At 37.2% G+C, this 14,211-nt stretch overlaps 1 protein-coding gene across 3 annotated transcripts in view; it reads right to left on the reverse strand.

Annotated features, from left to right (window-relative positions):
- UBE3D (ubiquitin protein ligase E3D) overlaps window positions 1–14,211 on the reverse strand; it is a 158,549-nt gene that overhangs the window by 61,419 nt on the left and 82,919 nt on the right. For all 3 annotated transcript variants that reach the window (XM_030315906.1, XM_030315905.1, XM_030315904.1), the window contains exon 9: window positions 6,478–6,616. In XM_030315906.1, the coding sequence (XP_030171766.1) occupies window positions 6,478–6,616 (139 nt within the window). The remainder of the gene's footprint in view (window positions 1–6,477; window positions 6,617–14,211) is intronic.

Raw genomic sequence — 14,211 nt, forward strand, 5'->3', positions numbered from 1 at the left:
CAGATGGTAATAGATAAGGCCTATAAAGCTTTTCTGTTTCTTCCTCTCTACATATTGTCACTATGTAATTCAACCACACAACATACACATAAAACTCTAATCTGATGAGGCTCAACTTTTTTGCCAGGACCCATAATGCTTGAGAATGTTACACTGCTCCCACATTTGAAGGCTGTGGTTCTCTAAAGGATTATATTAATAATAATAATAATAATAATAATAATAATAAAAAGGATAATGTCTGTGAAAACATTTACAGTAACTGTAGAACACAGCTATCAACCTGTGGGAAATCAAAAAGCTTTAATTTGGGTGCTCTATGCCCTTAGAAATGCCATCTGCACAGCTGGGAAGGCCTGGAGTAGCTGATGGAGCTGGAGTTAATGAGGTAAGGTATGGGAAAGAACAAAAAGGTTTCCTCAGCTCAGGGCTCAAGGCAGTGGGTCACTCCTTATCTCTCAGCTGAGTATAAGTTTCCAAGGAAGACTCATCTTGAGAATTCTCAGTGGGAGGGAGTCAAGCCAGAAGTTAAGGGAGAGAGTTTAGCCAGATGGCTCACTCTATTAATGGAGCCCTCCGCCATGTTACTACTTAGTTACTCCATGTCTCTAAACGTGGAAATGGAAGCATGTGTAAATTGGGAAAACAATGCTCAGCTGGGGGCCTTTGGGGCCTCTGGCCTGATTAAGTATACAACAAGAACACCAAAGTCAGATCTGGTTTCTGATACAATGTTTGGATTTTATTCTCATTGCAAGAGGAAGGTCACAGAAGAATTTCATTCCCAGCTTAAAATTCTTCTAAGTCCATTCTTCTTCTTCTTGGGGCACAACAACTATCGTATGCGCTTAGCAATCCATCAGTGATTCTCAACCAAATCCTGCATTCTGTTTGCTTATAATCACACTATGGATATTAAGATATGCTGGTAACACAGAAGTTAAAATTATAACAAAACCACCAAAAGATATCCCTATTGGCTACACTGTAATTTAAGAAGTTAGAATTTCATATATGTAAATAGCTGTAATTAATAAGATAAACCTTTCCTTTTGGGATTTGGCAGTGATAACAGCTCAAGCAGGAGTGCCATTTGAATCCTTGGAAAACCTAAAATAACATTTTTACAAAAAAAGTAGCAGTGCTCACAGTTAACTAACTTGGCCTAGAAGGTAAGAGAATTGGAAATGTAAAGATGGTATCTTAACAAGTGTCATTCTACTATTTTATAGCTCTTGCCAGTACAGCACTTTAAAAGATGTGTGTTACAGTGAATTTCCAACTGAAAGAGTAAATCCCAAATATGGGCAAAATTAGCAGCCCTGTTCCTTGCCATTGTAATAAATGATTAAGTAGGTGTTACAAAGATGAAAAAGCAGAGCATCTCTTTCTAATTCTGACAGACATCCTCCCCTTCTTCACTGATCCTTTATCTTGCAGTGAAGACCTGCATGAGGAAGTCGATTCCTGGTATGTTCCTGATAAGAATGCATATTTCCAGGGGTAGCAGCAGGGACTACATCGCTTTAGCAGACATTGTTCATGAACTTGTGCCAAGTTTCTCTGAACCTTGGAAACTGGGAAAGTGTCTGTGTTCCTGATTAATAATATTCAGCAAACAGACTGAAAGCAGAGGAAGTATAATCACTAGTAGAGAGGGATATTCAGTAACAGAGCTCCTGTGGTTAAGCTGCTATGAGGAGGCACTCACGCCATGAGAGCAAGCATGGCTTTCATGCCCATGTGTCTACCTGAGCCTGAGTTAAGATCCCTGAAGGGATTAAGACCTGCTCTGTTCTCATGGAGAATACAGATTGGGCCTCCTCTCAATTTTCCCATAGCCAGTTTAAATTATTCTTTTACCTTCAGTCTCTTTAAGGCTTGAGTTAAGGCTAATTTGTAATAAAATTATCCCCAATTTCTATCACACATGGATGATTGTTCTCTCTCCCCCAAAGGCTGTAAAACCCTCAAAGTTAGAAGTCATCTCTCTTGATCCCCACTCACCCATCATATAAACATTTCAAACAGTACATGAGAAAGTGAAATAAATAGTAACTGTCTTCTAACCTCGCTTCCCAAAGATAACCACTATTCAGTTTCTTGTATCTCCCTCCATAAATGTTTGTGGGCAAACACAAACTTTTATGTTATTCAATGTTCGATCCAATGAGCAAAACTTAAAAGAAATACTGTAAACTAAGGTGCCTCCATCTATAAATCACACACATTCCACATCCCAGGACTTCAGCAAGTTCTGCATTTAGGTGCAGGCGGAGTTACTGGGGCACAAGCCTGGTGAGTCCAGCTCTGTCCCTAACATGGTAGGATTTCCCTGGCCAAATCACTCCATCTTTCTGAATCTCAGTTCCCTCTCCTACAGAAGAAGATGTTCTCAAAGGTCAGTTCAGGGTTGAGGCTGAATCAAGTACTGATTAATAAAACAGGTACACCAAGGCCAAAATATGAATTGGTATTGAAGAAAATCAAACATAACAGATTACAAGAAGAATATGGTTGTGAATTAGAATGGAGCAGTTATTTAAAAAATACTTTTAATTGAGGTTTAATTGACATGTAACATTATATTAGTTTCAGGTGTAATACATGATTTCGTATTTATATACATTGCAAAATGATCATCACAATAAGTCTAGTTAACATCCATCACCATCCCAGTTACAAAAAATTTTTTTTCTTGTGATGAGAACTTTTAAGATCTAATCTGTTAGCATCTTTCAAATATGCAATATAGTATTATTAACTATAGTCACTACACTGTATACTATATCCCCAGGACGTACCTATTTTATACCTGGAACTTTGTACCTTTTGATCACCTCCACCCAGTCTGCCCTCTCTGTACCCACGAGCTTGGTTATCTTTGGTTTGGGTTTTGTCTTTTAAAATTTTTTTTTTTTTCAACGTTTATTTATTTTTGGGACAGAGAGAGACAGAGCATGAACGGGGGAGGGGCAGAGAGAGAGGGAGACACAGAATCGGAAACAGGCTCCAGGCTCCGAGCCATCAGCCCAGAGCCCGACGCGGGGCTCGAACTCACGGACCGCGAGATCGTGACCTGGCTGAAGTCGGACGCTTATGGGTTTTGTCTTTTAGAATCCACATATAAATGAAATCATATGGTATTTGTCTATCTCTATCTCACTTAGCATAATCCCCTCTAGGTCCATCTGTGTTGTCACAAACAATAGAGTTGTGTTCTTTTTTAATGGTTGAATTGCATATATACCCCACAACTTCTTTATCCATTCATCCACAGATGGACCTTTAGTTTGTTTCCATATCTTGGCTATTGTAAATAATGCTGCAATGAACATGGGGATGCATATATCTTTTTGAGTTAATGTTTTCATTGTCTTTGGATCAACACCCCATAGTGGAATTGCTGGATCATACGGTAGTTCTGTTTTTAAATTTTTGGCCAACAGGTTTCCGTTTTCCACAGTGGCTACACCAATATACAGTTCCACCAACAGTGCATAACGGTTCCCTTTTCTCCACCTCCTTGCCAACACTTGGTTCTTTCTTATATTTTTGATGATAGCCATCCTAACAGGTGTGAGATGATAGCTCATTGTAGTTTCAATTTGCATTTCTCTGAAGACTTTTGAAGTTACTTTTTTATTTTAATTTTAATTTATTTTTATTTTTTTAATATGAAATTGATTGAAGACTTTTGATGCTGAGCATCTTTTCATGTACCTGTTGGCCATCTGTATGACTTCTGTGGAAACATGTCTGTTCAGACTTTTTGCCCATTTCTTAATTAGAGTGGGTTTTTTTGCTACTGAGTTGTATGAATTATTTATATATTTTGGATATTAACCAGATCTATGATTTGCAAATATTTTCTCCCATTTAGTTAGGTTACCTTTTCATTTTGTTAATGGTTTCCTTTACAGTGCAGAAGCATTTCAGTTTAATGTAGATCCCCTTGTTTATTTTTGCTTTTGGTGTCAGATGAAAAAATCATCACTGGGGTGCCTGGGTGGCTCAGTCAGTTGGGCATCTGACTCCTGATTTCAGATCAGGTCATGATCTCATGGTTGTGAGACTGAGTCCTGTGTCCATGCTGGGTGTTGAACCTGGTTAAGATTCTCTCTATCCCTCTCCATCTGCCCCTCCTCTGCTCACATTCACTCTCTCTCAAAAAAAAAAAAAAAAAAAAAAGACAAACCATCCATCACAAAGACCAATGTCAAGGAACTTACTGCCTATGTTTTCTTCTAGGAGTTTTATGGTTTCAGGCCTTACATTCAAGTGTTTAATCCATTTTGAGTTAAGTTTTGAGATGGTCCAGTTTCATTCTTTTGCTGTGGCTGTCCAGTTCTCCCAACATTCACTCAAGAGACTGTCCCCATATTACATTTCATTCATTGAAGAGACTTTCCCATTGTATATTTTTGGCTTCTCTGTCATAAATTAATTGATCATATATACATGGGTTATTGCTGGACTCTCTCTCCTGTTCCACTGATCTATGTGTCTGTTTTGATTACTATAACTTTGTAATATAGTTTAAAATCAGAAGTATAATACTTCTAGCTTTGTTCTTATTTGTCAAGATTACTTTGGCTATTCAGGGTCTTTTGTGGTTCCACATAAATTTAAGAATTCTTTGTCTAGTTCTGTGAAAAATGTCATTGGAATTTTGACAGGGGTTGTATTGAATGTGTAGGTTGCACTGGGTGGTATGGATATTTTAACAATATCAATTCTTCCCAATCATGAGCACAAAATATCTGCTCACTTATTTCCTTTTTAAATTACTTTCATTAATGTCTTATAGCCTTCAGTGTATAGGTCCTTTAGCTTGACTAAATTTATTCCTAGGTATTTTATTCTTTTTGATGCAATTGGAAATGGGATTGTTTTCTTAATTCCTCTGATAGTTTGTTATCAGTATATAGATACACAACAGATTTTTGTATAGTGATTTTGTATCCTGCAACTAATTCTTCCAGTTTTTGGTAGACTCTTTAGGATTTTCTCTATGTGATACATCTTCTGCAAATAGTTTTACTTCTTTCCCTTTCTAATTTGGATCCTTCTTATTTCTTTCTCTTGCCTAACTGCTTTGGCTAGGACTTCCAATTCTATGTTGAACATAGTGGGTGGGCGGGGAGGGGACAGTGAGCATCACTATCTTATTTCTTATCATTGAGTATAATGTTAGCTGTGTGCTTGTCATATTATGGCCTTTATTATCTTGAGATATGTTCCCTCTATACACACTTTATTGAGAGTTTTTATCATAAATGGATGTTGAATTTTGTCAAATGCTTTTGCTAAATCTATTGAATGATCATATAATTTTTATCCTTCATTTTGTTAATGTGGTGTATTAACAGTGATTTGCAGATGCTGAACCATCCTTGCAACCCTGGAATAAATGCCATCTGGTCATGGTGTATGATCCTTTTAATGTATGTTGAATTTGGTTTGCTAATATTTTGTTAAGGACTTCTGAATCTATGTTCATCAGGATTATTGACCGATAATTTTCTTTTCTAGTGGTATTCTTGTCTGGTTTTAGTATCAGGGGGATGCTGGCCTTGTAAAATGAGTTTGGAAGCATTCCCTTGGAGCAATTTTTACAAACAATTTCCTGAGGTATACTTCATAGGAAAATCCACATCTTGTTTTACCACAGAGGTATATCAAGCAATATACACTGATCCTGAAGTTATCTTAGGATACAGCCACAATACTTCAGAGGTAGAGCCAACCCATGTTTACTCATTTCTCAGCAATGCATGTGGCCGTCTCACAAGCCTCAGAGAGCTTATGAGTATTTTTCCATTGTCAAGAGTCATAGATAAGTTCAATGTTACATTCAGTAGCTACAGGATCATAAACTTAAGCAAATAGTTAACATCTTAACTCTCATTTGCCACCTCATTGACAATTAGCTGCCTACTAGGAAGGAGGTCTTCCTGTTGATCAGACCACATATGCTGTTCTGTCCTGTTTGTCTTACTGTGACCATGTCCTGATAAAAATCCAGAGGAGGGTCAAAGTGATGAGGGAAGAACCTGGCAGAGAGGGAAAAGGTGCCAGAAGTGGGTAGAACACCATCAGCTTAACTTAAACATCTATTTGGCGATTTGGTTGCAAGCTAAGAGTAGCAAAGCTACTCATAATGGTTGAAAATCTTTGTTCTAGGGCAAAGCTAGGAAAAGGAAAACGCATTCACAGTGTCTTTGTCAGATGTTTGCCATTTTTCTCAGAGGCAGGAGAGGTGGAGGTTAAGAGAACAAACTCTGGGGTTAGACAGATATGGGTTCTGCCACTACTGGACAATTACATAATCAGTTCTGAGCTTATTGTGCTTATTATTATTATCATCTGGAACTCTGGGTTCTGCGAGCTATCTCCTATGAAACACAAGATCCTCAAAAAACAATTCACAAGTGAAACTGAAAAATCATACCAGGGTAAAGGAGCTGTTCCTACCTGAAAGGAATTCATATAGCGAAGCGATGGAGGTAGCGTGGCGTTGTTCCTGGATAATATCAGCAGCAGCTCTAAGCAGGTTGCAGAGGGCAGGGTTAGAGTGTGGATGCTGATGTCACTTTCCCATGCACTGGAAAGCCTGAAACACATTGATACGTATAATTTCACAATTCCATCTGGTCATAATTATTTCAAAAACCTGATGGAAAGAAGACGACTTTCAAACGTGGAAGAAGATGCAATGCACAAAAAAACAGAAATAAAATGGCTATAGTAAATATTCACAAAGTAAATGTCCAAGACATTTTTATAGTGTTTTTGATACAAAACAGATGGGTTAGGCAATTTTTTCGAGTCAACATTTCATACTCAAAGAGTACAAATAAGACATGAAATGCAGTCTTATTTGTAAGGGACCTATTTGGGGTGGGGAATGGATAATAGCTAACATATCGAATGCTTCCTATATTCTGTGCCCTCTTCTCCATGTAACATCTTGTTCAACCCTCCGATACCTACGAAATAGAACTGTTGCTATCCTCCTTCTAAGGATGTGCAAATTGTTTCTGAGCTGGATATGCCCTATGAAGTTTCTAGTTAGCTGATTTTCAAACCTTTAAAAAGTGATGTAATACTTTTATCAAAAAATCTTGTAAAAGCTCCATTTACAATATAAATAAAAGCAAAGCTGCTCTGTTGGAGAGGGGTTGGCAGGAGGCTCCCTTCATCTTTCAAAGTAGCCTATGAAACATCTCTGCTACATCCTGTTGAACCTACTAGAAAATTCTTTCATTCAAGAAATGAGGAAAGTGAAGGCTAGAAAAGTAAAGAGACTTCTCTGGGATGAGATACATGTTTAGAAGATGATATGGCTATGTCTAGAATCCTGATTTCCTGGCTTCCCATATAGTACTTAAAATGGAAACTCAGATAATCATTATGGAAAAACAATGTAATAAGAATAGGATGTGTCTTATGCTGTCAAATCTTTTATTTACTTGAGTATTTCCTGTCTGTGCCCCTATCAACATGTCTCTTAACACTGTCCTAATTTTTTAAAAAGAAATATATATGTGTGTGTGTATATGTATGTATGTGTATATATATACATATACATATATATGTGTGTGTATATATGTATATGTATATATATATTCTATTAATATAAACTTCTTTCTATAAAGCTACCTTTAACCCAGTCAGTGATGAATTCTAGAATGTCAAAGAGCATCAGTGGTTGAGGGCATAATGGATTTTAACATTTATATGATGAGTCATAGCAGATAGTTTAGCTGTGTCATCAATCAGGTTACCTGTGCTAATACATTTCTGATGTGGGTTGGGAAATTAACTCTCTGAAGCATTTGCCTACTAGTCAGACTGGAATAGGACACTGCCCACTTTCCCTCAAAATAGTCCCTTTTCAGCAAGGCCACATGTGATTGTCTTCTCTGTGTTTTAAAAACACTTCTCCATTATTTTATATTGATTGGTTATGTTATTCTTTCTCCTTTCATTAATTATACAACATTTTCAACATTTCTCTGGCGTGGAAACAAAAATCTTGCTGTCTTTGGTAAAAGCCAAATGTAGGACCAGTGCAGTGGCTCTAAACTCATTCTCTCTACCACCTTTCTTATGCCCTCCACAAACCATTTCCGTTCTCTGAACTGCATACACTAACCACACCATGCTCGTGCAGTTTTCTGGGCCTGGAAGGCTGCAGGCTACCTGGTGAACTTCTGTTCATCCTGCAAAACCCACTTAAGTATCATTTCCTTAGAGACATCCTCTTGCTTCCTCTACAAGAACTACATGCCTAATACCATTATTTGTATCCTACTACCATACCACCACCCTACCCGTATTCTTATTTGGGCTGTGTCTGCATCTGTGATTCATTCTAGATCAGTCATAAGCAAGCATACTCTGTGGATTCCTCTAACTTTTGTTACCCAGTATGGAAGATTAGATTAGTTGTTTTGCCTCAGACACTCCCAGGTATTAACCTTTTATTGGCTGTAATAAAATACACCTCACTTACATTTGTATGTTCAATAATTTAATTTATTTTCCAAGTGTTATTCTTATAAAAGGAAACCAACTAATGTCATGATGTTGATGTGATTTCTGGTGCAGAGAAAGGAATGCTTAACTTCTGCTCAAAGGTGTCAACATGCTGCTATGTGGCTATGGTGTAGTTGATGAAAAATGGCACTCAAATAGAAATTAAAATACACTAGCACTGCCTTGTCACTGACCAGTGAGTGATCTGGGACACGTACTCCTGGACAAGTCCAGTTTCCTCATGAGATCCTGGAGTTCACACACAACCTATATTATGTATCAAACCACCAAAACTTACACAAAATACATTCATCACATTAATGATATCCACAGTTACACAAAAAAAGATACAGTTATAAACATTAATTATTCATGTCTCTATGTAATTACAAATATTTGCATGGCATGTGAATCCAACATTGGCATTTTTAATCTAATCCTTTAAGTATTCTGTGATTTAACAATTTTTCTCCTTATTAAAGCTCATGAAGGTATAAAGTATTATCTGGATCACATGATAAGTGATGGAAAAGATCAAGCATGATCCTCTCCAACTAAATTGCATTCTCTTTTATACCTAGAAGTACTAGGTACTTCTAAAAAACAAATTGAAAAGCCCAAGGGTAAATGATGGAGCAAATTTTAGCTTTCTTAGAATACCTCATTTCTTAATAATTAGAACCACCTTATTTTTGAAAATTAGATAAGACAGCTGGACCTAGGATGGCTCAAATTCCTAAAATTTATCCTTTTGTTTATCCTAAACATTTATCCATTTATGCTTCCTTTTCCCACAGCATATATTCATTAGCCCCAGGATTCACCTTTTTATTGTTAAGATTTATAAATGTTCTCTATAATCTTAACTACATATTAATCACACAAAACAACCATATATGTGGACAAAGACAGAAAGTAATACATGAAAAAATGATTACAGTTGTTTTGGAAAGTTAGAACTATGGGTAACTTTCTCCCAAAACTTCAGCTAATGTTTTTATATTGTTTTTGGTTTGGTTTGTTTTTGATTTAGGAAGAAAGAAATAAAGAGAGCAGGAAGGAAAGATGGAGAAATGGTCTCGGCATACTTAAAATTCAATTTATCTTAAAACAATCACTAAACTCGTTATGAAAATTAAAGGCATGTATTAATTAGGCCAAAAGTGATACTTGATACTATCTACCAAAGGCTCAAATATCAGTAGAAAGTTCTGTTAACGATATAAACATTTTAAGAAACACAAGATTATAATAATCCAGAATTTGGATTATTTCCTGCAAAAACACCTGGACTATTAGACCTAAATCAGTAAACTTCCACTATAAAACCAACAAAAAAGATAATTCAAAGAGAACAAACTTAACATTACTTAAAACCTATTTTGGTGATTTTTAAAGTGGTGAGAGAGGAGAAGCTTTCCTAAGACACCAGAGCTGTCAACTAGGCGACCCGAGTCGAAGAGACCAAAATGCAGGCAGAGGACACACCATCCTTATTTATCAATCTTTGCCTTGACAAAATTCCCTAGAGAAGCAACGATGGCCTATCTATTTTTAAAGAGGCAATGAAAAGGGGGGGAAAAGTCACTCTCCATCACTTCTAACAAAAATAGTGAAATTGAGAATGAATCAAACACCAATCGATACCAAGAAAAGAACTTGGGAGAACAGAAAGGTGATACAATTTACTAAAAATCAGAGGTTGTTTTAATGTAATACATGAAAATGACAAATAGACAGGATTAAACAACTCTACCAAAATTTAAGACATTTCAAATGAGTCCAACATACTGCATAGAGAAGAAAAAAATAAGAGCGTATAAGAGAGCTCAAGAAGAAAATATTTAACTTAAATTTCATTTTTCTCATATTTTAGTAGTTGATTTGGACTCTTCAGTCCTAGAAGGACCTATCAGGAAAGCAAAGAGCCTATTAATGATGTTAAAATATAACACTGTTTATATCTGTGTACTTTTAAAATTCAATTCCAAAGCTACAACAATGACAAGCTCATCAATTCAAACTCTCGAAATACCAAAACAAACAAAGGACCACAACTTAGTGCTAGAATCATTATAAACATACAGCTACTTAATACATGATTTGGACAGGGAATCAAAATTTTATAAATTCTTATACTGTCAAGAACACAAAATTCAGAAACAACTAAATGTACTGTTTATGTATGATAGCAAACCATATTAATTCCAGTATATTTATATATTTTAAAAGAACTAATTCATAAAAATAGAACCTGAAAAGTTCTACTGCTTATAAATTTCAAAGTAAGGTTCAGTAAGTCATGAGCAGCACTTCTTTGAAATTACAGTATCTTCTCTGAAAACTACAGGAAAAAATCGAGTTTTTAGTCACAAGTGTTCAAACTGTTTTTCAATTCTCTTTAAACTAAAGGGCTCCTGGAGCACCTGAGTGGCTCAGTTAAGTATCCAACTCTTGGTTTCCACTCAGGTCATGATCTCATGGTTCCTGAGATCAAGCCCTGTGCATCAGGGTCTATACGGATAGTGCCTTCTCAGGATTCTTTCTGTCCCTCTCTGTCCTTCCCCTGGGGGCGCTCTCTCTCTCTCTCTCTCTCAAAATAAATAAATAAAAACTTTAAAAAAATAAAATTAAAAATATTTCTCAGACCACCCAATTCCCTAAGCCCAATCATGTCCTCCTTTCATATTAATGGAATCATACATTATGTGACCTTTTTTCTGACTTCTTTTACTTAGCATGTTTTCAAGATACATGGATCTCAGAGAAAGAACTCTTGATTTTAGATTATTTTTTTAATGTTTATTTTTGAGAGAGAGAGAAAGAGCACGAGCAGGGGAGGGGCAGAGAGAGGGAGACACTGAATCTGAAGCCACCTCCAGGCTCTGAGCTGTCAGCACAGAGCCCAAAGTGGGGCTCGAACATGCATAGCGAGATCATGACCTGAGCCGAAATCGGATGCTTAACCGACTGAGCCACCCAGGTGCTCCTAGACCTCTTGCTTTTAAAGTCTGATTTCTAATTTACACTTTTTATAAAATATTAAAAGCAGTTCCATCTTAAACTATGTATCATAATATTTATGTTAGCATATTAATAAACATAACCATTTACGAAAAGTTTTCAAAGAGTTTTTGAAGAGGTCTCCTGGCTCACATTTTTACCCCATTCCATTACCAGAGAATGGCAATTGAAAGTGAGGCTGAGAAATGCACTTCCAATCCTTTAATTACTTTACTGAGTAACTGGAAGTCAACATATGAGGGTTGGGATGTAATAAATTAGGTCCACTCTAATAACATTCTCATAAGTAAACCTCACACTGGCAACCACTAGGTTCCCTGTCCCATCAGGGGGCCAACTCAGCCAACACTTACATTAATCAACACTGCCCAGTCTGTCCCACAGTTTAAGTCCTTTGCCAATGTGGATGGAAAAGTGTTTGTGACGCATAAAGTACAAAGCAAAAATGTAAGACTTCTTTCATTATTTCCTAGGCCTAATAAAACAGAGGTTTTCTTCATTTTTCAATTCAAAAGGATTGGCAGTGACTGTGTTGACATGTATGGTGAAACTATGTTTGGTCTCAACAGAAATGAGAGAGATGATCTACTGGAGCTCTATCAGCCCGTGGCTTCAGAAAGGGATGTATCCTGGTGGTCTGCACCATATCTAACCCTACTCTCCCCTGCTTTTATGGACACTGTCATCTTCAGTGTCCCTGGCTTCTGTCTACACCTCTTCCTAAGTCCACTCTCAGATGGTCTTCTCCTGGAAATCCATACACTGCACAGAAGGGCAACTGGCAATGGTGTAACAGTTCAGATGAATTAGGCCTGGCCAATCTTGGTATCTCAGCAATTACGATAAGCTAAACTGCATAACCCGAAGTCACAATTAGCTCTGTCTGATCCATTAAAAGACAAATCCCGATGACTAAAATTGTGTCCCTCCATGAGGAGAGATGAGAACTCAATGCCAAGATCACTAACCTGCTACTCATGTTCTCTATGCAAGCATCCTAGATTTGAGAAAATGTCCTCATGTTGAAGACTTCAGACCTTTTGTGAAATCACACGTCAACATAACTCTGGTAGAGTGAGAGCATAACTGGCCACACCCATTTGAGGGAAGGTAAGAAAATCAATTTCCAAGTAATCTTGCATAGAGAAAATTCATTTCTATCAACTTAAATTCAATTTCCCTGTAACAATCTGATTCTTCCATACCTTAATAATATAAACAAAAAACTCTACCAGGTCAGGCAAGAAAGTCTCCTAAATTTAATGTCTATTATTTATCCACTAGCCCTAAAAAGATAGGATTTCAGAAACTGATAAGTATGCTCCAAAGTTTTATTCAAAAGTTTTGTGAGTTAAGATGTATTCCCTAGGGGCGCCTGGGTGGCGCAGTCGGTTAAGCGTCCGACTTCAGCCAGGTCACGATCTCGCGGTCCGTGAGTTCGAGCCCCGCGTCGGGCTCTGGGCTGATGGCTCGGAGCCTGGAGCCTGTTTCCGATTCTGTGTTTCCCTCTCTCTCTGCCCCTCCCCCGTTCATGCTCTGTCTCTCTCTGTCCCAAAAATAAATAAAAAACGTTGAAAAAAAAAAAAAAAGATGTATTCCCTAGAAGTGTCTTAAGTTAAAGAGGGAAATATTTGACTAATTTTTCCAAGGCAGAATCAAATATTATTAAATGGAAGCTTTTGGAACCTAAGAGGAATTTCATTGAAACCTCCAAAGGCCATGATTTTTTTTAAAGTATTAAATACATAATATTCTCTTTCCTTGCCATCACACACTTGAAATGAGCTCTCTCTGGTAGCTGGCTTCGCTATGGCTTCTCAATGTTTGAAACCAAGGTATAAAAAAACTTCACACTTCAAATGTGTCTAATCCTCCCTATACAGTGTATGTGTGTATAAACGGAGTAGGAAGGAGGGGAAGTGTTAAATATGGGATACTCAAGAAATTAGTATTCTACAAAAATTTTGAAGTTGTTCTCAGAAACTGGTTAAAGGTAGTTAAGCACCCAAATTTACCAGTGCTAGAAGAGCTAGAAAAGCTAACCTGTCCCATTTTTTTCAACAGCAATACATCATAGTGTGAATATAAAAAATATTTTCATCTTCTGAACCAATTCATAATAATGAGAAATTATTTATGAATGCTAAAGTGAGGAAAGCTTGTATTTTTTAGCCTAGAAAATAGGAAAAAGCAAAGCAGTGTTTCTTAACTAAAAAAAAAAAGCTTATTTAATTTTTAATTTTATTTATTTTAAATGTTTATTTATTTATTTTGAGAGATAGAGAACAAGCAGGGGAGGAGCAGAGACAGAGGGAGAGAGATGATGTGGAGCAGGATCTGTGATGATAGCAGAGTCTGATGTGGGGCCGAACTCACCAACAGAGAGATCATGACCTGAGCTGAAGTCAGTCACCCAACCAACTGAGCCCCCCAGGTGCCCCAATTTTTGTTTTAAAATAACAAAATACTTGGGGCACCTGGGGGGCTCAGTTGGTTAAGCGTCCGACTTCAGCTAAGGACATGATCTCGCGGTTCATGTGTTCAAGCCCTGCATTGGGCTCTGTGCTGACAGCTCAGAACCTGGAGCCTGCTTCAGATTCTGTCTCCCTCTCTCTCTGCCCCTCCCCACTCACAATCTCTCCC

This window comes from Lynx canadensis, chromosome B2 (assembly GCF_007474595.2).
Source record: "Lynx canadensis isolate LIC74 chromosome B2, mLynCan4.pri.v2, whole genome shotgun sequence".
Taxonomy (NCBI): Eukaryota; Metazoa; Chordata; class Mammalia; order Carnivora; family Felidae; genus Lynx; species Lynx canadensis.